Source organism: Marmota flaviventris, chromosome 2 (genome assembly GCF_047511675.1).
Source record: "Marmota flaviventris isolate mMarFla1 chromosome 2, mMarFla1.hap1, whole genome shotgun sequence".
NCBI classification, from domain to species: domain Eukaryota; kingdom Metazoa; phylum Chordata; class Mammalia; order Rodentia; family Sciuridae; genus Marmota; species Marmota flaviventris.
In genome coordinates, this window is record NC_092499.1 from 65,818,921 (window position 1) to 65,843,157 (window position 24,237).

Here is a 24,237-nt window from a genome sequence, read left to right on the forward strand (position 1 = left end):
CGCAAGCGCCGAAGTAAAAGGCCCCTCCTCTCCATCGATCATAGAGTGTGGGTCCTCCGAGGACCAGGGATGTGGACCACAGAAGGATCTAAAAATTACGTTTTCTAGCTATCTTTAGATTTTTACAAGTAACCTCCGAGGCGTGGCAAGCAGGCAAGATTCTGATTCGTTATCCTCGAAGAATAAATCCTCTCAAAGTTTTAATTAACCATGAGATGGCGCTGTGACTAGAGACGAAAGATGGAGGAAGAGAAGAGGTGTTCTCTTTTTTCGCTCAGCACGTGCAGCGATTTGCTCAGCAGCCAGGGAGCTGGAAGGGGAGGGGCTGGGAGTCGAACCGGAATTCCGCGGTGCGCGCGCCTTCACATACGGGCATCGTCTGTGTCCAGCCCACTCCCTGACGTCTCTGACAACTGGAAGCGGAAGTGAAAAATGGGTATCCCTGCTACCTCTTAGCAACGCGAGGGGTCAAGTGACACAAACGTTGACTCCAGTAGAGGAAGAGACGGTGGCGGCCAGTACTGGAGCTCTTGCACCCTCGTTTGCCCGGCCGGGGATCCGAGCCGAACAGTCATCGTCAGAATGTCGGGCAAAGACCGGATCGAAATCTTTCCCTCGCGAATGTAAGTAAAAGAACGAGAGGAGTGGCGCTCTCAGGTTCAGGAACGCCTGCCTGGAGCGTGATCCCTCCGTACCCTGGACCACCAGTGAGGTTCCTAGTTTCCCGGCCTATCCTGAGCTGTCTTCCAGGGTCTTGTCTTGAACCCAGGATTCTCCTGGGTGAACCAGACAGGACAGGGAGATAGGAAAAGGCGCCAGACCTGCTGGCTTCTGTGGAGGTCCGCAGTCTTTATTCGTTAGTCGAGTCGTTTATTCCCCTTACGGTTGTTGAGCCACGCACTGGATTTATATAAGTCAAATGTCGCCATCTCTGCCTTCACAGAGATCACCGTTTAGCGGCGCGACGGAAAAGTCGAGGGGGTTTGTTAATGAGAAGGGACGTTTACCGCCACGGGAAGCATATAGAAGGTCCCTTAGTCAAAGTGGGGATTGATTCGAGTCTCCCTAGCTTGGACGTCAGATTCAGTCTTGGATTCCCTTACTCATTTTCCAAGATCCTGAAGTGTCAGCGGCGGTGGGACGGTATCTCTGCGTTTCTGAGGCAGTCCTCTTGCTATCACCACTGCACCCTTTTAGACCTCTGTTAAGACTGCTCATCACATTGTTAAGAGGATATTTGTTTACTACGTATCGTTCTTTCCCATCAGCCTGGGGGCTTTATCTAGGATGAGAGAGCATCTTGATTAAATCGTCCATAAAGAATCTACAGAGAACCAACCCATGCTTTGAAATCTGTTCAGTCCTGTACTGCCTTTTCTATTGCCCTGAAATCCTTGTCACATCGTTGGCCAGTTGTAATGAAAGTTTTAAAGTTTTCACAAATGTGCTTAACAACTTGTGAGAATAAATATTGTTCTTGTTTGTGCTCTTTTCTTTCTTTTTTGTCATCGAGGAAGCAGAAAATAAGTTTTGATTCTGATACTTAGATCTCTGCGTTATCCTGTCCTATGGGGTGTTTTTCCTCATCTTGTAATTTTTCTTACAGTATATGAGGACTCTTAAACAGTTATTTTCAGACTCTAAACTTCTGTCTTTGCCAGTGTCACTATAGCTCTTAATGAAATGAAAGAGTTGTAAATTTGCTCTTTACTTTCACTCAACTGACTTCCTAATGGTTGATTGTACTAGGCAGGAAAAGAGCTAGTTGTGGAGAAAAGCCTATCCTGTGAAACAGATAAGGATAGTACTCCCTTGGGGTAACTCCGCAACTCCATCCAAATCTCTGCACTGAGAAACAACAGTGGCTTGGAGCAGCATAAGGCCATGTCCTAGGATGACCTCAGATTCCCATTAAAATATGGTCATGGGGTATAGCTCAGTGGCAGAGCACTTGGCTAGCATGCATGAAGCTCTGGGTTCCATCTCCAGCACTACAAAAATTACAAAATAAAATGCTTGCCTGAAAAAGCTGAAAGCTGCTAGGAGAATTAAATATTTGTTCTATCCAACTCCTGATCAATACAGCCATGACTTCCCTTTCTTAGAGCATTTACTGAAAAGAGTTTTTCTGTAAATCTTTAAGAAGTGTCCCTCTGAAGGATCTGAGAGTACTTTTGAAATTTAATCATTGGGAAGGATAAGGTCTCTGTCTCCCAGTCTCTGTGGCAGGATAGAACCCTAACTTCCATAATTGCCAGCTAACAGACACACCAGGCCTAATTGCATTTACACTGACCAAAGCTTTGTTATTTTTCACTTCTCTCATTCAAGGCCCACTCCCTCATTTTCTTTTTTAACAAGCCCAGTTACTTCTACACAAATCAAAATGTAGCCCAGTGCTTTCCCTTATGTGACACAGTGGTTCCTGAATAAAATCTTTCCCCACTGTTTTAGCTAATGTCTTTTCTTTTCAGTAGTCAGAATGATAACATGTTTTTGTTTTTACTTTTGAATTTTTTTGAGTCTAGAGAAGCACAAATGGACTTTGGGCTTAGACAAGAAAAATGATAGGTTTGTGAAGGTGGAAACTGCTATTTGGGAGCACTCAACTTGTGAGTTGAGAGGAAAATCAGTTGCAGGAAGTAAATATTTTCCCCAAGGCTTGACAGCAGTTCTTTGTCATGTAGTCAGATGTCTTTGATTCAGCTGAAAACAAAGTCATTGTCCTAGCTGAAGGTCATTTTTTTTTTTTTTTTTTTGGTAGGCCTGAGCAGTTCTGAAATATGTAAAAGAACAGGTTTTAAAAGTCCTAGGCTAGGGCTGGGGTTGTGGCTCAGTGGTAGAGTGCTTGCCTAGCACGTGTGAGGCACTGGATTTGATTCTCAGCACCGCATATAAATAAAAAATAAATAAATAAAGGTTCATTGACAACTAAAAAATATTAAAAAAAACGTCCTCGGCTAGAAAATGCACTGGCGACTTCTGTTTCATCAACAGTCCACTCATGATATATCCTCTGAAATGTTGCTTTTACTCACTTATGCACCGAAGAAAACAAAAGTTTAGAGTGGAAGCAAAAGAGACATGAAAGATTTGGAGTCAACAGAAGTCAGGCAAATCCAGGTTCTTTTGCATATTAGCTCTAAGTGCTTGGGTGGGTCATTCATAGAGTCTTCTGAAATTAAAATTTGCCCCTTTCATTGAGATGCCATCATCTAGCAGGATACTAAAAATAATAATAAATTAGCAGAATATTAAATTATTATTAAAATTGTAGGCAGACACTGTGGTGTACATCTGTAATCCCAGCAGTTTGGACACTGAGATAGGAGGATTATAAGTTCAAATTGCCAGCCTCAGCAATTTACTGATGCCCTAAGCAACTTGGTGAGACCCTGTCTCAAAAAATGAAAAGGGCTGAGGATATATAGTCTGTCCCTGGGTCAAATTCCCAATTAACCCCCCCCCCCCACCAAAAAAAAATTATCAACCAGTTTACCTGTACACTCTAAACTTATTGGAATCTTCAGTACTGGGATTTTACCAAAATTTGATCCAAGTCCTTTCAGCCCCAATTCTGGTATGTAGTGTAAACAATACTGTATATTAAATGCACACATTAGTGTGGATAGCTCCTGTTCAGGCTGGAAACTGAACCAGCTTCACTTGATTAGACCTCTTGAGGCCAATCAGGGCAAAGTCAGCCACTGCTAACTGCTTTGCAAGGCAAGAACTGTTATTTGCTGCTACTAGACATCTTTAATGTGGGGCAGAACTGAGAGAGTGCAGCTTAGTGGTAGAGCACCTTCCTAGCATGTGCGAGACCCTAGTTCAGTCCCTAGTACCATGAAGGGGTGTGGGGGTGTGGGATGGGGGGGTTGAGGGGTGAGGAGGTTGAGAGAGTATTAAGATGAGGCAGTGTGGCAGTGGTTGGGGTACAGTGTCCTAGGTTGAGCCTTTTTAAAAAATGGTACTGGGGATTGAACCCAAGGATGTTCTACCACTGAACTATATACTCCCAATCCCTTTTTTTTAGTTTTTATTTTGAGATAGGTCTCCTTAAGCTGTTTAGACTGGCCTTGAACTTGTGATCCTGCTGTCTCAGCCTTCCTAGTAGCTGGGATTACAGGCATGTGACACTGCACCCTGCTTGAGCCTTAATTTTCATTCTTTTGCTATTAGAAATAAGGATGGAGTACTCATCCTTAATTTTAGATGTGTTTTTGTATACATGTGGGAATAAATCTCTAGGATAAGTTCCTTGAAGTGGAATTGTTGGTCTTGAGGTTAATTGCATTGCAAATTTTTCTTTGGGGTGCTGGGGGTTGAACCCAGGGCCACATACATGCTTGGCAAGTGCTCTACTACTGAAGTAATCAGCACCCAAATTTTGATTTGTGTTAGTGAACAGAATATTTCAATCTCCATGGAAATTGAAACATTATTAAATATAACAAGTTAAGTAAGTATTTGAACTATGCTGTCATCATAAAATAAATTTCCTGATAGGGCATATTATGATTTAATAAATACTCCAGATATTGATTATAGAATTGTTTCTGTTGTAAGTAAATAAACTTTTATGGAACAATAAGGGTAGAAATTTCTAGTATTGAGAAACAAGTTAAACTTCTCAGCTACAAATTTTGTATTTTCTCTCATTATAGCAAAAGAATAAAGGATAATTTTAACACTATGTTACAGAGGTATTTTATGTCTTTGAAGCAAAAACAATGAATGTTTTTGTTTGTAATTTCTGTAGGGCACAGACCATCATGAAGGCTCGTTTAAAAGGAGCACAAACAGGCCGAAACCTCCTGAAGAAAAAATCTGATGCCCTAACTCTTCGATTCCGACAGATCCTGAAGAAGATCATAGAGGTAGAGTGAACTTTGCTTAAGCAGTATTTATTTTATAAACATCTAAGGAAAATCTAGCATGGACCTTGGCATTTTATTATTTCTTTTTTTCTTTTTTGGAATTGGAATTTGAACCCAGGGCCTTGTGCATGCTGAGCACAACTCTACCTCTGAGATATATCCTTAGCACTTAATTTTTAGTTATTTTAATTAAATTTTTTTCCTTCAAAAGTAAAAACACCATTATGACAAGTGTAATACTAGAGAAATGCTAGCATACATACATATAGATTTTAGTTTTGGGTAGTTCACTTAATGAAATCCAAACTCCTTAATATGCCTGCAAAGCCACAAAGCCTCACTTGATCTGATCTGCCTCCTGCCTGCCTCTCTGACCTCATTTGGAGCATTCTTTCTGATGTCCTCCAGGGCCTATCAACTTTTTCTTCTCCCTAAAATGCTCTTTAGGAGTGGCTCACCTGGCCATTCCAGTCTCTTCAGAGAGGTCATTGTTGATTACACAATCTGATGTAACCACCATTTTTACTACTGTCACAACTTTGTATTTTATTTGTATTGTAATATGTACTACTACATAGCATTTTCTTCTTTGTTTTGCCCCATTAGACGATATAAGTTTCAGAGACTTTTCAGCACTGTATTTCTAATGCCTAGAATAGTGTTGGCGTATAGTAAGTTTTAATCAGTACTTTTTGGGTGAACGATAAGTGAATACAGAATTATATATTTTAAAAAGAAAAGGTTCTCTTATATCTTTCCTTTCCCCACAATAATCCTTTCTTTGTTTTCCAGAGGTAGTTTTTCTTGACACTGGTTTATGGTCTTTCATCCCTATGTCACCTATTTGGTAGCGTGTACAAAAATTACCACACATGCAGAGGTTATATACATATATAAAATCCCATAATATTTCCTGGTCTGCTCCCTTCTCTCCCCTGCCCCATGATGGCAGAACGTGGACAGCTTTCTATGTCAATACATAAAAATCTGTCTCATTCTTCTTCTTCTTCTTCTTTTTTTTAGTTGTTGACGGACCTTTATTTTATTCATTTATTTATATGTGGTGCTGAGAATTGAACCCACTGCCCCACACATGTGAAGCAAGTGTTCTACCACTGAGCCGTAACTCCAGCTCTCTCATTCTTTATAATAGCTTCATGGTGTTTCATTGCATGGATAATGGAATTTAACCTTACCTCTGTTTTTTTTTTAAGGTACAGGGGTCTGAACCCAGGGCATCCTAGGCAAGTGCTCTACCACTAAGCTACATTCCTGGCCCTTTTTAAAAAATGTTATTTTTGTGGTACAGGGGAGTAAACCCTGGTGTGCTTTACCACTGAACAATATACTCAGCCCTTTTTGCTTATTTTTTTAGGTACACATTTTATTTTGTAATCATTTTAGATTTATAGAAAAGTTTCAAGGACAGTGCAGAGAATTTCCATATATCCCTCACTCACTTTCAGTTTCCTTTAATGTCATATTTCTGGATATGTTTGTGAAATCTAGGAAACCAACATCAGTATATTACTATTAACTAGGATTTCACCAGGTTTTCTTTAATGTCCTATTTTTGACCCAGATCCAATCCAGGATGCCATGTCACATTTTCAGTTTTCTCAGTCTTGGTTTCCTTATTTTTTCCTGACCTCTTTAAATGAGGCTGTGAATCAGGCATTCACATGCTGGGTCTGAGCATTCATTTGGCCACCTACACGTCTTTCTCTGCTCAGTGGAGCTCATTATAGTGAATAGGAATATATGTGGTGAACTAAGGTTTTCAACAGCAGATCTGAGTGGTCAGAATAAAAAAAAGGCATAGTCCAAGTAGAGTGATTGATATCATCTACTGATTTCAGAGGTTTCAGTCCACTTTTGGAGCTCTGGTCCAAGAGGTGAGACAGAACATAATGGCAGAGGAATGCTGCTCAGCTTAGGACAGCCAGGAAATAAAGAACTTTTTAAAAATTTTGCAACAGGGTCTCATTAAGTGACCCAGACTAACCTCAAACTCCTGGGCTCATGTGCTTCTTCTATCTCAGCCTCTTAGGTAATTGGGACTATAGGTGTGCACCACTATGGTTGACTTATAGTTTTTTTTTTTAAACTCTATTTCTAAAATGTCTAGATCATTTTATTTATTTATTTCTGGTTGGGGGGCAATGTAAGGGATTTATCTTTATCATTTGTAAATGGATGAACAGTTGAATGGTTGCTTCATTATACTAAATTCCCATTTATATCTAGGCATCTTTTTTTTCTTTCTTTTCCTTTTTTTCAATACTGGGGATTGAACCCAGGGGTTTTCTACCACTGAGCTACATCCCCCACCAGCCCTTTATATTTTTTTATTTTGAGATAGCATCTCACTACATTGCCATGCCTGGCCTTGAACTTTCAATCCTCCTGTCTCAGCCTCCTGTCTCTCAGATTAAAGGTGTGTTTTGCCACTCCTAGCCTGGGCTTATTTTCCTATAAAAACACTTTGTTCTACTTCTTATCTGTTCCATACTAGATTTCCTTATTGTAGCTGTAGATTTTTACTACTTGGTCAGCCAACTCCCTGCCCATCTGACCCAATTTTTCTCCTCTTTCAAAAAAATTATTGGATATATATTGCATATATATATATATATATATATATATATATATATATATATGCAAGCATTAAATTTTCCAGCTGTCCTTTAGAATCAGTGTGGCATTAGGATTTTTGACTCTTTAAATTCACTGTAGTGAATTTAAAAGATTAATGAGAGCAAATCACATGTACATGTTTAGGAGCAAGATAAGTTCTTCAGTAAATATTTACTTTTGTATTTACTAATGCATGTGTTCTAATGTTTTAATTATAAAACTCATAGTTTTGCAATGGTATTACTGATCATAACCAAAACTGTTCAAAATTGGTAATTTTTATTTGTTTTGTCATTATCAAATCAACATTTGTTACTGATATTTCATACTTAGCATCAAATAGGATAGCTATTAAAGGAACTTAACTTTAATATAATTTTTCCTTATAAAAAACTTGATTCGATCTGCTGTGGGTTTATACTTTTCCAGACTAAAATGTTGATGGGTGAAGTGATGAGAGAAGCTGCCTTTTCACTAGCTGAGGCCAAGTTCACAGCAGGGGACTTCAGGTAAGATGACACAGCAGGCTGGTTTAAAACAAGTTAGTGCTTTCAGTTTGTGATTTCATTGTAAATCATTCTAAATTTTAAAATGTATAAGCATTAAAGACAAATAAATGACTTAGTAATAATAAGGAGAAACACTTAACCCCCTCACCACTGTTACCATCCACAAGTGTCTTATGTAGTTGCAGGCACAGGATACTTGATTTTTATAGTTCGTTTTTATTTAATGTGGTATCATAAACAATTTTTCCTTATTTTCACATGGCTATACAATCTTCCTCAAGATGTACCATGATTTACTAATTTTTTTCTCCTGATGCAGGTTCTTTGGGTTGATTTTCAGGTGTTTGAATATTAGAGAAAATACATGGGTATATATTTTTTGTTTCTATTTAGGCTACATTTTTGAGAATGGAATCCATTAATTAAAAGGCAGGAGCTTAGCTGGATGTGGTGATGCACACCTGCAATCCCAGTGGCTCGGGAGGCTGAGACAAGAGGATCTCAAATTTGATGCCAGCCTTAGCAATTTAGTGAGTCCCTGAGCAACTTAAAGACCCTGTCTCAAAAAATAAAAAGGTCTGGGGATGTGACTCAGTGGTAAAGTGCCCCTGGGATCGCTCCCCAGTACTAAAATAAGCAGTAGCTTTATGGCTTTTGTCATATCAGTATATTCTTTTTTATTTTTATTAACTTTATTTATTTATATTTATGTGGTGCTGAGGATTGAACCCAGTGCCTCAAACATGCTGGGCAAGAACTCTACCACTGAGCCACAACCCCAGCCCCAGTACATTATTTAGAAAAAGGATACACAGTAGTTTTCAAACAGTCTGTGTCAATTGAAAGTGTTGGTGATTCTCCAGATAACCTTGTGAGGTAGGTAAGCATTGTTATTCTCAGTTTAATACTTCCAGAAGTAAGATGGCTTGTGAGGGACAAGTGGAAGTTGTTTTTAGGATTTTTTAAATTTAGTTTTCTTTTCCCAATGACATTATATTTTCTGAAGTAGGTGCTTTCCTTGGAGGCAGGCCTTACAGTCTGAAGGCCTTATGGCCAAGTGAGGTGGTAGAATAATGTTTGCCAGTGCTGGTAGGATAAACAGCTTGCATTGAAAGTTTTCAGCTCAGGGAGGAAATCAGTAGTATGTAAGTGTGCTTTAGAATGGATATGGGGAAAACACTTTATGTTGGAGCCAGATAGGGAGTCAGGTAAAACCTGAAAGGAAGTTGGAGTAAAACATTTGAACCACAGCTTAACCAACTACACAGCAAACCTAAAAGAAAGAAAGTTTTCTCCAAATTACACTAGCAGAATGGGAACCCCTATCACAGATCCATGTACTGACTGAAAATTCAAAAAATCCATGTACTTTAGAATCACCCGTTGAATATTTCTTATGCCTAATGTTTTAAGTATTGTGCATTGTCTGTTCTCTGAGCCCTTCCTATGGCAGATTTTCCCCCTTTTCTGGCAGAAAGACAATTACCAAAACTTACTTCATTGTGACATCTCATTCTTGGTCTCATTTAATGTGGAGACAAACTCATTGGGTCTGTGTAGATTGATTTCTAAAAATAAAACTAAATAAAGGCTTTGTCTTTTTCTGTAGCACCACAGTTATCCAAAATGTAAATAAAGCCCAAGTGAAGATTCGAGCGAAGAAAGACAATGTAGCAGGTGACTTTTCAACTCTTTAGAATCCTTGGAGGAAAAAAGGTGACATTTAAAAATTAACCATTTGTACAATAATACCTTGATATGCCATTTTTTTCTTATACTTAGAACAACTTGACTGACTTTACATGTTAAAACCATAGGTCCTTATCATTCAGAATTGAGAAGACAGGTTCTGAATTCATTAATTGAAACCAATTATAATTCTAGGCCTAATCTCTTGACTTTTGAGTATTTGGTGAAAAAGAAATATAGGGAACAGTAGTTAAGAAACAGTACTTCAAGACCATGTTTATAAATGCTTCTGTATTTAACAGGTGTTACTTTACCAGTATTCGAACATTACCACGAAGGAACTGACAGTAAGTGTGACACCTTTTTTTTTTTTTTTTTAATATGTGTATCTGGGATCACCTTTTTCCCCTTTATTTTTTTATTTTTTATTTTTTTAAGAGAGGGGGGGACTTTTTAATATTTATTTTTCAGTTTTCGGTGGATACAACATCTTTATTTTATTTTATGTGGTGCTGAGGATCGAACCCAGCGCCCTGCGCATGACAGGCGAGTGTGTTACCGCTTGAGCCACATCCGCAGCCCCTCCCCTTTATTTTTTAATTTATTTTTTCTTGGGTGCTGGGGATCAAACTGAGGGCCTTGTGCCTGTGGGCAAGCACTCTACCACTGAGCTACATTCCCAGTCACCTCTTTCCTCTTTAAATGAACCTGGTCCTGGAAATGATGCTAGTCAGACTGTTTTACAGTTCAGAAGTTCCAGTGTTAGAAGTTCTCTTATTAGCTAAGGTCACATTAGTTAATCAGATAATCAAAAAAGTACTTTGGTAGGAGTCAGAAAACATTGTGCATCTTAGAATATTTCATTTGCCAGGTGTAGTGGGGTGTGCCTATAATCAGCTACTTATGAAGCTGAGGCAGGAGGATCACAAGTTTGAGGCTAGTGTAGGTAACTTCGTGAGGCCCACAATCAAAATAAAAAAGAATAAAAAGGACTGGGGATGTAGCTCAGTGTTAGAGGGCTTGTAGGTTCAATTCCTAGTACTGAAAAATGTTTTATTTTAATGTAGATATATATATATAATTTTATAATCATTTGCTATTTAAAAAATATTAAGCCTTTTCTTTTGTTAAGAATACACTGATTAGATTTCTGTGTTGTCTTTCTGCAAAAACTATACCTATAATGCATTGTTTATAATTCTTTGTAAAGTGGAATAAAATCTTAGATGCTATGATGTAATCTTTTTCTTTTTTAGTTGTAGTTGAACACAATACTTTTATTTTATTTATTCACTTTTATGTGGTGCTGAGGATCAGACCCAGTGCCTCACATGGGCAAGGCAAGCACTCACCACTGGGCTACAATCCCGGACAACTATGATGTAATCTTAATGCTGAATCTTTTTTTAAACCAGAATTGAACCCAAGGGTGCTTAACCCCACTGAGGCGTATCCCCAGCCCTTTTCATTTTTTTAATTTTGAGACAGGTTCTCACTAAGTTGCTTAGGGTCTCACTAAATTGCTGACGCTGGCTTTGAATTTGTGATTTTTCTACCTCAGCCTCCCAAGCCACTGGATTTACAGTCATGCACCACTGTGCCCAGCTGAATCTTTTTTATAGCTCCTTTCCAGTATTTTGTTCTTGTCTCACTCATTCCATTTCTGATTTGGTAGCATTTTTTTGTCTTCCAGAAGTAGAATTGCTTTTTCTCCCTAGAAACAATATTCTTTCTTTTGGCACTCGTGCCTTATTGGTTTGTGTTATATATTCAATTATGAAATAATGCAATATTAAGTATGGCTTATATACAGAAATAGAGAGCATTTCTGAGAGTCCCCTCTTAATGGAGAGCCACTATTGTTAGAACAAAGAGACCAGGCTGGATGCAAACTTCGCAAAACAGCCAAAAGCCTTTATTCAGGAATGGGGTCATGGTTCTGATAGACCCACTCTCCTGTGGAAAATGAGCCACTGAACAAAGGAGGGGACTGGGTTTATATAGGTTATGGGTGATTTAGTGAGTATGTCAGTTTGGGCACTCAGGAATTTGGTCTTTTGCTTGGGGGGTCAGTGGCCAGCACCTGGCAGGATTTATCTTGGAAGAGATTAGTGTTTCCTAGAGACTATCATTCTAGGTTTAATTGAAGCACTTTTTTCCTCGCCTGTGGCCAGCATCTGAAAAGGATTTATCTTGAAAGAGATGAAAGCCATCAATGTATGGCTTTCTTTTTCATTCCCCTTTCCCAGGCTTCACTATTTTGGGATTTTTCGTTTTCCATATCTAATACTGTCCTGTGGGCAACAGGCAGTGTAGTTTCAAAGGGAATAGGGGGTGTTAGCTAATCCGGCAAGCTAGTCAAGTGAAGGGTGGTCAAAAGCTTCTCTTCTAGGGCTGGGGTGTGGCTTAGTAGTGGAGGTCTGCCTAGCACACGCAAGGCTCTGCCAGCCCCAGCCCCAGTACTGGGGAAAAAAAAAAGTTGGGGCTGGGGCTGGGGCTCAGCAATAAAGTGCTTACCTAGCACGTGCGGGACCCTGGGTTCAATCCTCAGCACACATAAAAATAAATAAAATGAAGGTATTGTGTCCAACTACAACTAAAAAACATTAAAAATTAAAAAAAAAAAGTTTTCATCTCTAGCTGTAATAGACTAGAAGCCTTCAGGGAAACTGTTTAGCAGATGCTTCTACAGTATCTGGGAAGTGAGATAGGCACTTTATGTTTGCATTTAATAGGAAATAAGAGCATTTGTTTTTCCATATTTGGTGTTTTTCTGAACTACCTTTTAGGAATTTTATGGGAGATTATTTACTCTCTAATTGCAAATGTTGTCTGACTGGTTTTTTCAGGTTATGAACTAACTGGTTTAGCCAGAGGTGGGGAACAGTTGGCTAAATTAAAGAGGAATTATGCCAAAGCAGTGGAACTACTGGTGGAACTAGCTTCGTTACAGGTAAGTAGCAGCAAAGCTGGAGAACTCCTGTCTGATTTCTCTTATGCTCGTGGAGACATTCAGAGATTGTGCAGGAGCACACTGCCCTTTGTACTTTATGCTTTGCCTATGATCCTGTGTAAAACATCCCTAATGTTTTGATTTCTACAATGGTGGCTTCTGCACAATTGTTCCTACTTTTCCTTATTTACCAAATGTATGTGTAGTGTTTCATTTTCACTCTAATGGTGAGAACAGCCATAGTCAATATTAGTTTCAAATGCAAATATAACATGATTTGTGCATGAAGCCATTTTTTTCTTTTTGTGGCCACTTAATGTATTTTATCTAGGTTATTAATTTTTGTCTTTATATTGGTGCTTTTGTAATTTTTGTCTTTATATTGGTGAGTCTGAAGTAAACACATTATAATAACATGGAAATAGTGTTAGCTCTATGGAAATCTCTCACAAATTTTGTTTTTTAAAGCATGTTGAAAAGAAGTTGTCTTTTAGCTTCCTAAATGTTTTCTATAGGTACAGTCTGAGTAGAGCCAAGTGAACAGGGTATTATTAGGAAGACTTTGTGCTTACAATACTAATTTGTTCTCTTATTTTAGACTTCCTTTGTTACTCTGGATGAAGCTATTAAGATAACTAACAGGCGTGTGAATGCCATTGAACATGGTGAGTCAAAGCTGCTGAGAGGTGCTTTGTTCATTCACTCCTCCCTCCCATCTTGTTAGGCAACTACTAGGACTTAGGCTCAGTACTGAAAATTGAAAGGTGAATAAGACACTGTGCTGCTCATAGTGTGAAAAACGTAGTGTCAGTAGTACCAAAACTTGTAGTGAAGTGAGAGATCCATGTGTATGATCTGGGGGAGTTAAAAATTGTAGAATGTCTTACTAATATTTGGTCAGGCATGCAGGTGGTAAAAGGCAAAAGCTGTTTCTCAAGAACCTTGATGTTTTCTTTAGTTCTTTCTAATGGTTGAACAGTGTATGTTAAATATGTAATTTTAAATCCATCTCTTTAGACTATCCTAAAAGTAAATTTTTCATTTGATACATTTGTTTTCTGTTTCTTTATTTCATTATTTCAAAAACATGACTGCATAGTATTAACAGTGCTTTTTGTTCAAAAAACTGTTTCCATTAAAGTTTTAAGGCAAGAAAGGAGCAAAATTTGAAGCAAAAATTTTCCTTTGGTACTCTGTTAATGTTTTAAAGGAACATTTTTTAAAAATCTAGAAACTTTTTTTGGTGGTGCTGGGGATCAAACCAGGGCCAGGCATGTGCTAGGCAAGTGCTCTGTCACTGAGCTCCATCCCCAACCTCCATTGCTTGCTAGGCCAGGGCACATGGAACTGCAAGCAAAACAAAATGGATATGGTAAATAGTTCCCACCTTCAAGGCAATTCATGTTCTAGAAGCTGAAGAGGCAAATTCTGTGTAAAGTAGAGCTAATAACTCACATAAAATTAACTTATTAGTATTCTCACAGCTTGTTTTTTTGTTTTGTGATAATAGGGATTGAACCGAGGGGAACTCTACCACTGAGCCATATCCCCAGTCCTTTTTATTTTCTATTTTGCTGTCCTCGAACTTGTGATCCTCCTGCTTCAGCCTCTCCAATTGCTGGGATTATAGGCATGTGCTACAATGCCCTACTCCTCTACTCAGTCTTTTTCTTTCTTTTGTACCCAGGGTTGAACCCATGGGTGCTTAACTGCTGAGCCACATCCCCACCTTTTTTCTCTTTTGGTACTGGGGATTAGACTCAGTGGTGCTCTACCAATGAGCTATAACTCTAACCCTTTTTATTTATTTGTATTTGGGACTAAGTCTTGCCGATTTGCTTAGGGCCTCACTAAACTACTGAGGTTGGCCTCACACTTCTAGTCCACTTGCCGCAGCCTCCCATGTTGCTGGGACTATAGATGTGCCAATATGCCTGGACTTTGCTTGTTTTTTTTTTTTTTTTTTTTTTTTTGTGGTGCTAGGGATTGAACCCAGGGCCTTGTGCATGCAAGGCAAGCACTTTACCAACTGAGCTATGCCCCCAGCCCTCTGCTTGATATTTTTAATCGTAGATTGAAATTATATTTTAAAATAACATTTGTAGTTCAATGTTCCCTATTCATGTATATTCAGTATATTCATTGTTGGATCTGTTGTGGTGCAATGTGTTATCTGTATAAAAAAATAGAAGGGCACATACCAAAATATTCATAGTAGTTACTTTGGGGAGTTTGAATTATATTTCATTTTAACTTTGTGTTTTTGTTTTCCAAGTTCTCTGCATTAAATGTATGACAAAGTTTTATAATTAGAAAACTGAGCACTGGTAATTTGAAAAAAGCAACTTTGAATTTCATATATATATATATATATATATATATATATATATTTTTTTTTTTTTTTTTTTAAACTCTAGTCATCATTCCCCGGATTGAACGCACCCTTGCTTATATCATCACAGAGCTGGACGAAAGAGAGCGAGAAGAGTTCTATAGGTTTGTTGAAACTGGGCAGTTACTGATCATTTTTTGTTTTCCGTAATCCAAAGGCTCAATTTGTTGAATGATAAGTTGGCTTATGTTCTTTAGAATTAGCATAGCTTGTACTTTGTTGTGATAAATAAGAAGCAAAAATTAATACAACAGTACTTTTATGCGCAGTTTTGCTTTTCATGATTTTAGTTATCTGTTGTCAATTGCAGTCTGAAAATATTAAATGGAAATTTCCAGAAATAATTTAGAAGTTCTCATTTGCATGTTGTTATAAATAGCATGTAAAATCTCATTCTGTCCCAGTGTTAGGAGGTGAATCATACTTTTGTCCAGCATATCTACACTGTATACCCTACCCAGCTGTCACTTAGTAGCCATCTCAGTTCTTAGATCAACTGTTGATTGTCTTACTAGTGTAATGCTTATGTTCATATAACTCTTACTTCATTTTATAATGGCCCCAAAACACAAAGGTATTGATGCTGGTAATTCAGATATGCCAAAGAGAAGCCATAGCTTCTCTTTATAAGGGAAAAAGTAAAAATTCTTAGTAAGAAAAAAGATCAGTTATTGTATCTAATTTATAAGTCAAACTATAATAGATATGTATGTATAGTATTTTCAATCCACAGTTTGTTTAATCTGTAGATATGAATTTTGCAGACACAAAGGGCCAACTACATAAGAAAAAATACAGTATACAAAGGACTCAGTGCTATCCAGTTTCAGACGTCCACTGCAGACCTTGGAATAAATGCCCTGCATGTAGAAGGGGACTACTGTACTGCCAAAGGCTGTGGAGACACATCAGTGTCAGGTTTTGCATATATCTTAAATGTGGCATCTCCAGAAATTTAGGCCTTTGAGAGAAACTGTTAAGACCTGATTATTCTTTAAAATGAAACAATTTAGATTGGGTGTCTCCTACATAAAAACTGAGAAAGAAACTAGAGTCATTTAATCAGCAAATATGTACTGCATGTTGAGTGTGTGCAGTAGATGGCATAAAGTATTTGGGGCATTTCCAGATAGAATTAGCTCAGCTTTGGAAATATTCATGTTCAGGAATTGGTCATGAAGATTTAGAGTTAGTAGGGATAAATATTAAATTGGTGGTATATGGGGTCAGCATTCCTGGTTCAGAAGAAGCAATAATAACTATCATGTATGAAGATAAGGTTTGTGAATGGCCCTCCCTTCTTCCTTACTCTTAGATAATGCTCTTGTCCCTTCAGCCAACAGAGGAACCATCTTGCTTTCTTTTCAGCACCAAGCAGATCTACTGGAGGGCCCATCCATCCTCTGTACCCCAGTTCCAAGGAAAGGTCCATTGTCCTCCTTAAATGATAAATCCTTCTCTCCTGGTATACTAGGTCCTAGCCAATTTTACCACAATGTGATCTCATTATCAGCTTGTCTCTATCTTCAGTCTTTCCACATGTACAGTTACCTACTAAACACATCTACCTAATGGTCCTATGGCCCTCAATTTTAAAAGATTCAAAGCCAAACATAGGTAGGTGAAAGAAGTAGCATTTAGGGAAGACATGTTGTCTTAAGTGCTTGAACAGCATCTTTGTATGATGTATACTCGCCTTCAGTGATGTTCAGCATTGATCCAAAATTTTAATACATATCTGAATGCTCAAAATTTTTTCCATTAGGGAATGGATTTCAAAATTTATTTAACCTGGATAGGAGCTTGTGAAATCAGCTTATATCTTAAATTAGCATATTATACCCCATATCTTTCTTTAATGGGTTATAAATTACTGATACTGAAATTAATGGTTATCACATTTTGTCCTAGTTAGGTTTATTATCATCCTTGTTACAAAACTAGAAGAAATCAAATCCACTTAATAGTGAAGTTGTGTTTAGAAAATCTCCCCTTTTATCTTACAGGTTAAAGAAAATACAGGAGAAGAAAAAGATTCTTAAGGAAAAATGTGAGAAGGACTTGGAGCAACGGAGAGCAGCTGGAGAGGTGATGGAACCTGCTAACCTTCTGGCTGAGGAGAAGGACGAGGATCTTCTGTTTGAATAATCTTGCCTGCTCTGTTCTTTCAGAAACCCCCAACACTGGTTCCAGCTTAATTCAGTGTAGGTTTGATACATGTGGCTATTTTTTGGCCTAAGAATTTCACTGGTCATAAAATTTACCTGGGTGTCCACTTATGGGGTTACTTTTGCAGACTCATAATTCAGTTATTTATCACAGGTGAATGGGATTTGTAAAACCTGCCCAGTAACTTACAGGATTTACTCACTGAAATGTCATGCTATTCTATTTACATTGTGTTACACATGATCTATTTACCAAGCATTTTAGGACATACCCTTTAGGGAACATTAGTGGTCTTAGGCCAACTACAGTGGATCTGCCTTTGTTTCTACCTACAAGCCTTGGCGCTCTTTCTGACGTTAGTGCAGTCTTGTTTCACCTTGGTACTTCTCTCCTCAAGCTTTATGAAAATCTTCATTTCCTTGCATGACAGATCTCTTCTCATCTGTCATGGAACAGTTCTGCCAATTTAAATGTGTGTTATGAACAGAGTAAAATGATATAAAAAGTAAGTTGTTTCCTTTTTATTATTAATTTACTGCTAAGAATAGTAGCCACATTATTATGCTCAGATTAGTGACTATATTGCCATCCACAAGCTTTCTCTTGCTGAAGTGTGTAGTAAGTGGTAAGTTGCTTATTTATTTTTTTTAACTCCCTCTAATTATCAATGTTTTACTAAAAGGCTTTTTTTGAGGCATTTTTGCATTATGGAGTTACTAATAAATGATTGCTAGTGAGTTAGGAACTTCATAATTCTTTCCTAAACATAAATTTTCATTTTGAAATAAATAATGTAACTTTTTATTATTTTATAAGCAATAATAACTATCATGTATGAAGATGAGGTTTGTGAATGGCCATCACAGGTGATGACTGAGGTTTTTGGTACTATTTGATTTGGCATATTTACCCATGATTCCTCAGCCTTTCAGTCAGTTCCAGGCATTTTGGGCATGACATCCATGGAATAACTCTTAGTTTTAAAATTGTGACACTAGCCTTAATATGTTTTAATGAATCGATTTCACAGTTTAGGCTATTTTTAAGTACTAAATGATTTTACAGACATTTAACGCTTGCTATCAAATAATAGATTAGTTATTATGTGTCATCACAATAATCATAAAAGGTATACTTTAATCCCCATTTCATGGAGGAAAAATTTGAGGACAGGGAACTTCAGTAATGGCCTTAGGTTAAAAAGCGAAAAAGTGGTGACATGGGGTCTCACCAGGTTGTCCAGGCTGGCCTTAAATTCACCATTCTCCTAGCTCAGCCTCTAGAGCAGCTGGAATTATAGGTGTGTGTTTCAGAGTTTTTATACCTCAACTTTTATCCTTTGTGCCTCCCATGTGTTAAAACTAAATACCTTATCCAGGAGATGATCTGTAGAAAGCGTGGCTCACAGAATAAAATCTGAGTATAAATTCTGTGGTGATTAGAAAACCAATTACTGAATTCACAAATATTTTAAAAATAGGCAACACTGGCTGTTTAACTTCTAATTCCCCGATATCTTGATGAGGTAAATTCTCCTACACCCACTCTGCAGATGAGGAAATTGAGGTTTAGATGGGCCAAACAGCATAACTGCAATGTAAGTCAAGTGGTATCTTGATTTCAGAAGCTTGGTGCTTAAACAAGCTTCTGAAATCAAGAAGCAAAAGAAGATGGAGGTAGAGAACCAGAATTATTTGGTGAATTTTCATTTAGATAAATTCAGTATTTCTTAAAAGCTCTGGAGTTTATTGGCCTTGATTAAACTGCCTTTACAACTGCAAATGATCCTATGGTTTAGCATTTATTAAAAAGAAATCAAGAGAAAATAGTGGACAGTTTGTTGTATGGAACTGGAGTGATCTGATCCATAGGAGAAGGGGATAGATCAGGAATAGGAATTGAAAAATAGAATGGGGTAGCAGGTGTTTATGTGGATTAAACTTTTTGCTGGTGTATGATTTATGTCCTTTGGGAGATACCGAATGGTCTGGTAGAAAAAGGGAAAATGAAGTATGTTATGTGTTTGCCAACAATTCACATGCTATCCTTGGCTTCCTTAATTCCTGTTTAATTTAAGGTAAATTTGCTAGAAGTATTATATACCTCATTCCCCTGAAAACTTTTCAAGTTCACAGCCTTAAGTTATCCATTTTTGGTAGTTGTTTTAACTATTATGGAACAGGACCTTCTTACTGTACCAACAGAGGACATTCTGTTGCAACATTCCACAATAAGCAATAGCTTAAAAGGTAATTTGTGTTCTACCCAGAGGTTCCAATGGTATTACTTTTGGCAAACACTTTTGGCGAACACTCGCAACAAGAGATTGGTCTTTAGAAACCTTGAATGGCAGTGGATATAAACATGGCAAAACAAAGTACTCTGTGGCTGTTTGTATTTGAAATATAATTTTACTTTTTATTTTTCCATACAGTGTGCAGTATAACATCTCAAAATAACAGTGCAGATACAAGAATACAAAGGGGATTAACAACAGATGTCAGAATGGTTACCTTCATTAAGGCTATAACCCTGGTTTATATTTTCCACACACATTCATAAAATTACATTCAACTCATTCCTTATCAATACTTATTCCTTAGGCCAGGAGAAACGGGGAAAAAAATCCAGATGTTAATTTTCATAGAAAGTAAATCTGGATTCGTCTAGATAATATTCTTCCACTTGTTCTGACTTAATGAAAATTTAATAAATGAAGACACTTCCTGGTTTGGATTTCCCAGGCATATTTCATTAGCTATTGGTATAATTTCTATAATAAGTGGTTAAAACCTCCATGACTGCAGTTTCCAATCAGAACCATGGAGGGACAAGATAGAACTGGCTAAAATGGCTGTACAACCAGATGTATAGCACGGGTTTTCTCCGTGTTCTGCTGAGGCAGTCGGCACAACAGTTTTCATATTGTTGAAGGACTGTGTTGAACATCAGCACATCTGTATCACTAGGACTCAGGAAAGTTCAAGACAAACATTTCTATCCCCCTACTTCTGCTGATGAAGAAGAGAATTATAGGATTTCATTTTTCCTGGAAATGTCTAATACCTTAAGAGTTTCTAGATGTCATCATGGTTCCTTGGAATAGATCTGTTTGTGAAAGCCATGTCCTGATAAGGTGGGAGCCTAGTGTGGCCCTACGATCAGCAGTGGCACAACAGCCTCTTACTGACACTACCTAAAACCTTACTCAAACTTAACATGGGCTGTCAAAATTTTCAATCTTGAGGTTGAAAACAGCTCTCAGTTACAATATGCAGTTCACAAAACTCCACTGTTGACCACAGACTACCTTTTGTACCTGAGAAAGAAAACTGGAAAACTGAAAAAAAAATTAAGTGCTAAGTATATTCCTTGTTTTTCAATGCAGAATATGGTGTGTCCTTTGCATTTTCCTGCTACCAGCTGGAGTGTTTTAGGCCTGAGGAGACAGTATGAATAGCATTCCTTTCCTCAAACCAGGAATGTTACTTCTTCCCAAGGAATATTATCTTGAAAGTATTTTCAGATAAGACACTCCCCAGCCAACTGAAGAGGCCATGCAAATTTGAATAGAAAAAGGCAACATATAAACTGTCTACATTTGTTCAAATAAAACCATGTAGAAGAGAAAAAATCACATATATACATGACACCGAGACAAACTACTTATTAACAGTTGCTTGTGTTAAATTAAGTGACAAGTCAATATCATTCCAGTGTTTGTTTAGCTTTGGGAACAGGAAATGCTGTAGCTAAAGTTGTTATAAAAACAAAAATAAGGCATTCACATTTGTGGTTGTTTGTCACACAACACATCACACTACCTTAAAGGCACGAAAAGACTACAAATTAAACTTTCTATGACAATAACAGACACTGCATTTTAAAGCTACAGTTACAGAGACAGTATAAAAATCCCATTAGCTTAAAATTTCTTTTACACTTTAGCAAACTGTTCAATTGAGTCAAGAGGCAGACATTGTTAGGATAAACACCTGTTTCTATGTGCTTAATAACTTTTCCCTTCCAATGTTATTTTCCTAAAATGTTCAAATGACTTTCAAGTCTTCCTTTCCTTCTGATCTCAAAGTCAAGTGTCAAGGTATTCCGTGTGTGTGTGTGTGTGTGTGATTTTATTCTAATGCTGAGCAAATGTTATCAATGACTATTTGTTGGTCTATTAAATATTAGTATATGTCACAGCAGCTATAGTCCTCAACAGAATTCCAGTTTGTTAATGTAGCACAGTCAGAATAATACTGTGCTCATATGTAAAACTGCAAAAAACTCAAATGTGCCATGTCTTCCCATGTATATAAAAAACTATTTGCATCACAAGGAAGAAACTTTTTAAACAGTCACACAGTTTGAATGTTTGCCATTCATAAAAAGCATAACTGATACATCCTATTGTACTATTCATATCAGAGAAAGGAAGCAAAGCTATCAAATCACTTGTGATAATTTAACAAAAATATTCAGAAAATTATATCTTTAAAAAGATCAGCGTGTTTTTTATACCTTTAACTACATTAGAGTCTGCTGAGTGTGCAGTCTTATTCACAAAGTTTGAGCTTAAAAAATGGTGCTTCTAATGGAATGTTTTTGTTTTGTTTTTTAAGAATTAAAAGACACATAAATGAATAAAAACCCCCAAAGCAGCTCCAAACCAATGTGGCACGCACCATTTTTCTTTTTCTTCTTTAGGAAAGTATTTCTGATTACTAAATCAGTCTCCTAAGCAAATACTGCTTTTGCTCAGTGCATAGAAGCATAGACCCCAAAATACTCCCAATGAAGTCATTTAAGTTAAATGTTAAATAACAGCAATATTTATAACTATTTGAGACATGGAATATTGTGTATATACATACAAGTTTTTCATAGAAATATGATCAAGCAAGCAGAAAAGATTTAGTTAGATGAAAACAAAAATTTTTACCAGGATAAAATGGAACTGCTCTGTTGAAGGCTTTCATTTAAAATCCCCAAATGAGCCAAGAGCCCCTAAAGCCATGTATGGAGAATGAAGAATGTTGTGCACAAATAGCCTTAGGGGACTTCTCACTAGTTAAAAAAATCTAAGAGCAGGTCTGCAGTTTATCCTGCTGTCTTCCATCTTTATTCTCAATCTTGCTGAAGTATTGGGGCCATCTTCCTATGGCAGTTTGCCAGATCAAGTCCAATCATGCCACAGAAAGAATGTTTCCTTCATCTCAGCCAAGTCGATGGCACCCACTGAGGTTCTGTATCAAGTTTGTTAATTAATCTCAGCAATTCCTGATAAGCTTTATCAAGATCTGAATTCACAATTGCTGTGTCGAAGTAGTGGCCATTGTTCTGCTCCATCTCTCTAGTCTTTTCAATGATTTCTCTCAACTCTTCAGGCTGCAAAGAAAAGTAAAAAAACAAAACAACAACAAAGAAAACTCTGAGGTCATCCTTATCCTTACCAAAATACAGGATGAGTCAGATGGCCCAAGAACAAGGTGTGCCCTTACATTGCTTTCACTGTTTCTCAAACACTTGACCTCAAGAGTTCATTTCCAACCTCTCAATGGGGCCCACCATGGTTTCCTCTGTCTGGCACCTTTAGAACTTACACTATGAATCATTTGGGATTCTATTTCCTGTTTTATACCATCATTTAGGTTTTCATATATTTCTGTCTTACTCTGCTATAAGACAACAAGCTCCAAATGTTAGAAACATTTTTTAACATTTTAGGGCATCATAACCTCTTCCTAAAAGAAATATTTTCTGTAACATACAGTCAACTTTTCTAGTTGGAGCAAGGATTCAAAATCCTTCTACTCTTGACTCTGTTAAAAAATGCCTGCTCTTTGTGTATCTGAAACAGTTATGTAGAAATAATTATGGGGAAAAGGAATGAAAAACAGGTTATTTTTTTCTAAAGAAATATCTTGGGTAAAAACTTTTTTTTAAAGTTTTTACAGGTGTCCTATATATAAGACTATGGGACACAATGGGTTAATACTATATTTGAACCCACAAAACAACTTATGTCATTCAACCCAACTAGTTGTAATAGTAGGAAAATTAAAATTACAACTAGCTTGTCCTGAGGCAGCTTCTTTGTATAGCTCTCTAATTTTCATTCTGGAATGTCATGCATCTGAATATAGTACACAGAATCCTTTGTTCCCTAGCAGGGACTCTATTTCACCATTGCAACTAAATACAATATAATATTTTTGCTAAAACTTAAATCCACTCAAAGCTTGAGATCAGTTTTTATCAAATTTAAGGCATTATTTCATCTATGCCAAAATGGCTTATTTAATACTTTATGTCTGAATTTCTTGTTGAAATTACAATCCATGACCAAGAGGAAATAAAATATTTTAGCTTAAAATGTTCTGAACTGAAAAGCAGACAAAACTGACAATTTCATATTGCCACTTAACTACTCTTAACCCCTTTCCATTCTAGAACAGATTCAGGAATTCAAAGCACAATTTGTTAATGGATTAAGTGGTTACATTTTGCATCATTTTTTTAGTTAGTGCAATTTCATTATATTAAAGATTTGTTTTCACGCAACACTTCACATCACCTGAGTAACAAAGCACTATCAGAAACAGCAAAGGAGACAGTAACATAAATAGAATAAAAAGACCATCAGATACCACCATCTAATCAACAACTAAGGAGTACACATTTTTATAGGTGTGCATGAAACATTCACTAAGACAGAAAAGATGGTGGACCATAAAATAAGGCTCAGTGAATTTCAAATGACTGATATCTGTCAGGGCCTATTCCCTGATTACAATGATTATAAATCAAAGATATTTTTTAAAAATCCCCAAACAAAAATTAAATAATATAGTTCTAAAAAACCCATGGATTAAAAAAGAAAATTTCAAGGGAAATTAGAAAATATTTCTAACAAAATGACAAAAATGGGGAAAATATAAATAAAATGATAAAATAGGGACATAGCTCAATGGTAAAGTGCTTGCCTGGCATGCATGAGGCACTGGG

At 37.1% G+C, this 24,237-nt stretch overlaps 2 protein-coding genes across 4 annotated transcripts in view; one reads left to right on the forward strand and one right to left on the reverse strand.

Annotated features, from left to right (window-relative positions):
* Window positions 1–406: 406 nt before the first annotated feature.
* On the forward strand, window positions 407–17,738 carry Atp6v1d (ATPase H+ transporting V1 subunit D). Its single transcript, XM_027929500.2, has 9 exons — window positions 407–623; window positions 4,763–4,880; window positions 7,947–8,026; window positions 9,636–9,703; window positions 10,018–10,062; window positions 12,565–12,668; window positions 13,267–13,333; window positions 15,086–15,164; window positions 17,067–17,738. Exons 1-9 carry the CDS (start codon window positions 583–585, stop codon window positions 17,206–17,208), a joined length of 744 nt encoding a protein of 247 aa, XP_027785301.1. The 5' UTR covers window positions 407–582; the 3' UTR covers window positions 17,209–17,738.
* A 1,889-nt stretch (window positions 17,739–19,627) lies between these two features.
* The window catches only part of Pals1 (protein associated with LIN7 1, MAGUK p55 family member), a 91,457-nt gene continuing 86,847 nt past the window's right edge, over window positions 19,628–24,237 (reverse strand). For all 3 annotated transcript variants that reach the window (XM_071607950.1, XM_027929499.3, XM_071607951.1), the window contains one exon: window positions 19,628–22,617. In XM_071607950.1, coding sequence (XP_071464051.1) covers window positions 22,441–22,617 — 177 coding nt within the window. In that variant the 3' untranslated portion in view covers window positions 19,628–22,440. The remainder of the gene's footprint in view (window positions 22,618–24,237) is intronic.

Bases quoted from the DNA above. Each gene is read 5' to 3' on its own strand.
- Atp6v1d (XM_027929500.2), top strand. From the start codon at position 583: ATGTCGGGCAAAGACCGGATCGAAATCTTTCCCTCGCGAAT. The intron at 10,063-12,564 runs GTAAGTGTGACA...TGGTTTTTTCAG, and splicing joins TTACCACGAAGGAACTGACA to GTTATGAACTAACTGGTTTA. The intron at 12,669-13,266 runs GTAAGTAGCAGC...CTCTTATTTTAG, and splicing joins TGGAACTAGCTTCGTTACAG to ACTTCCTTTGTTACTCTGGA.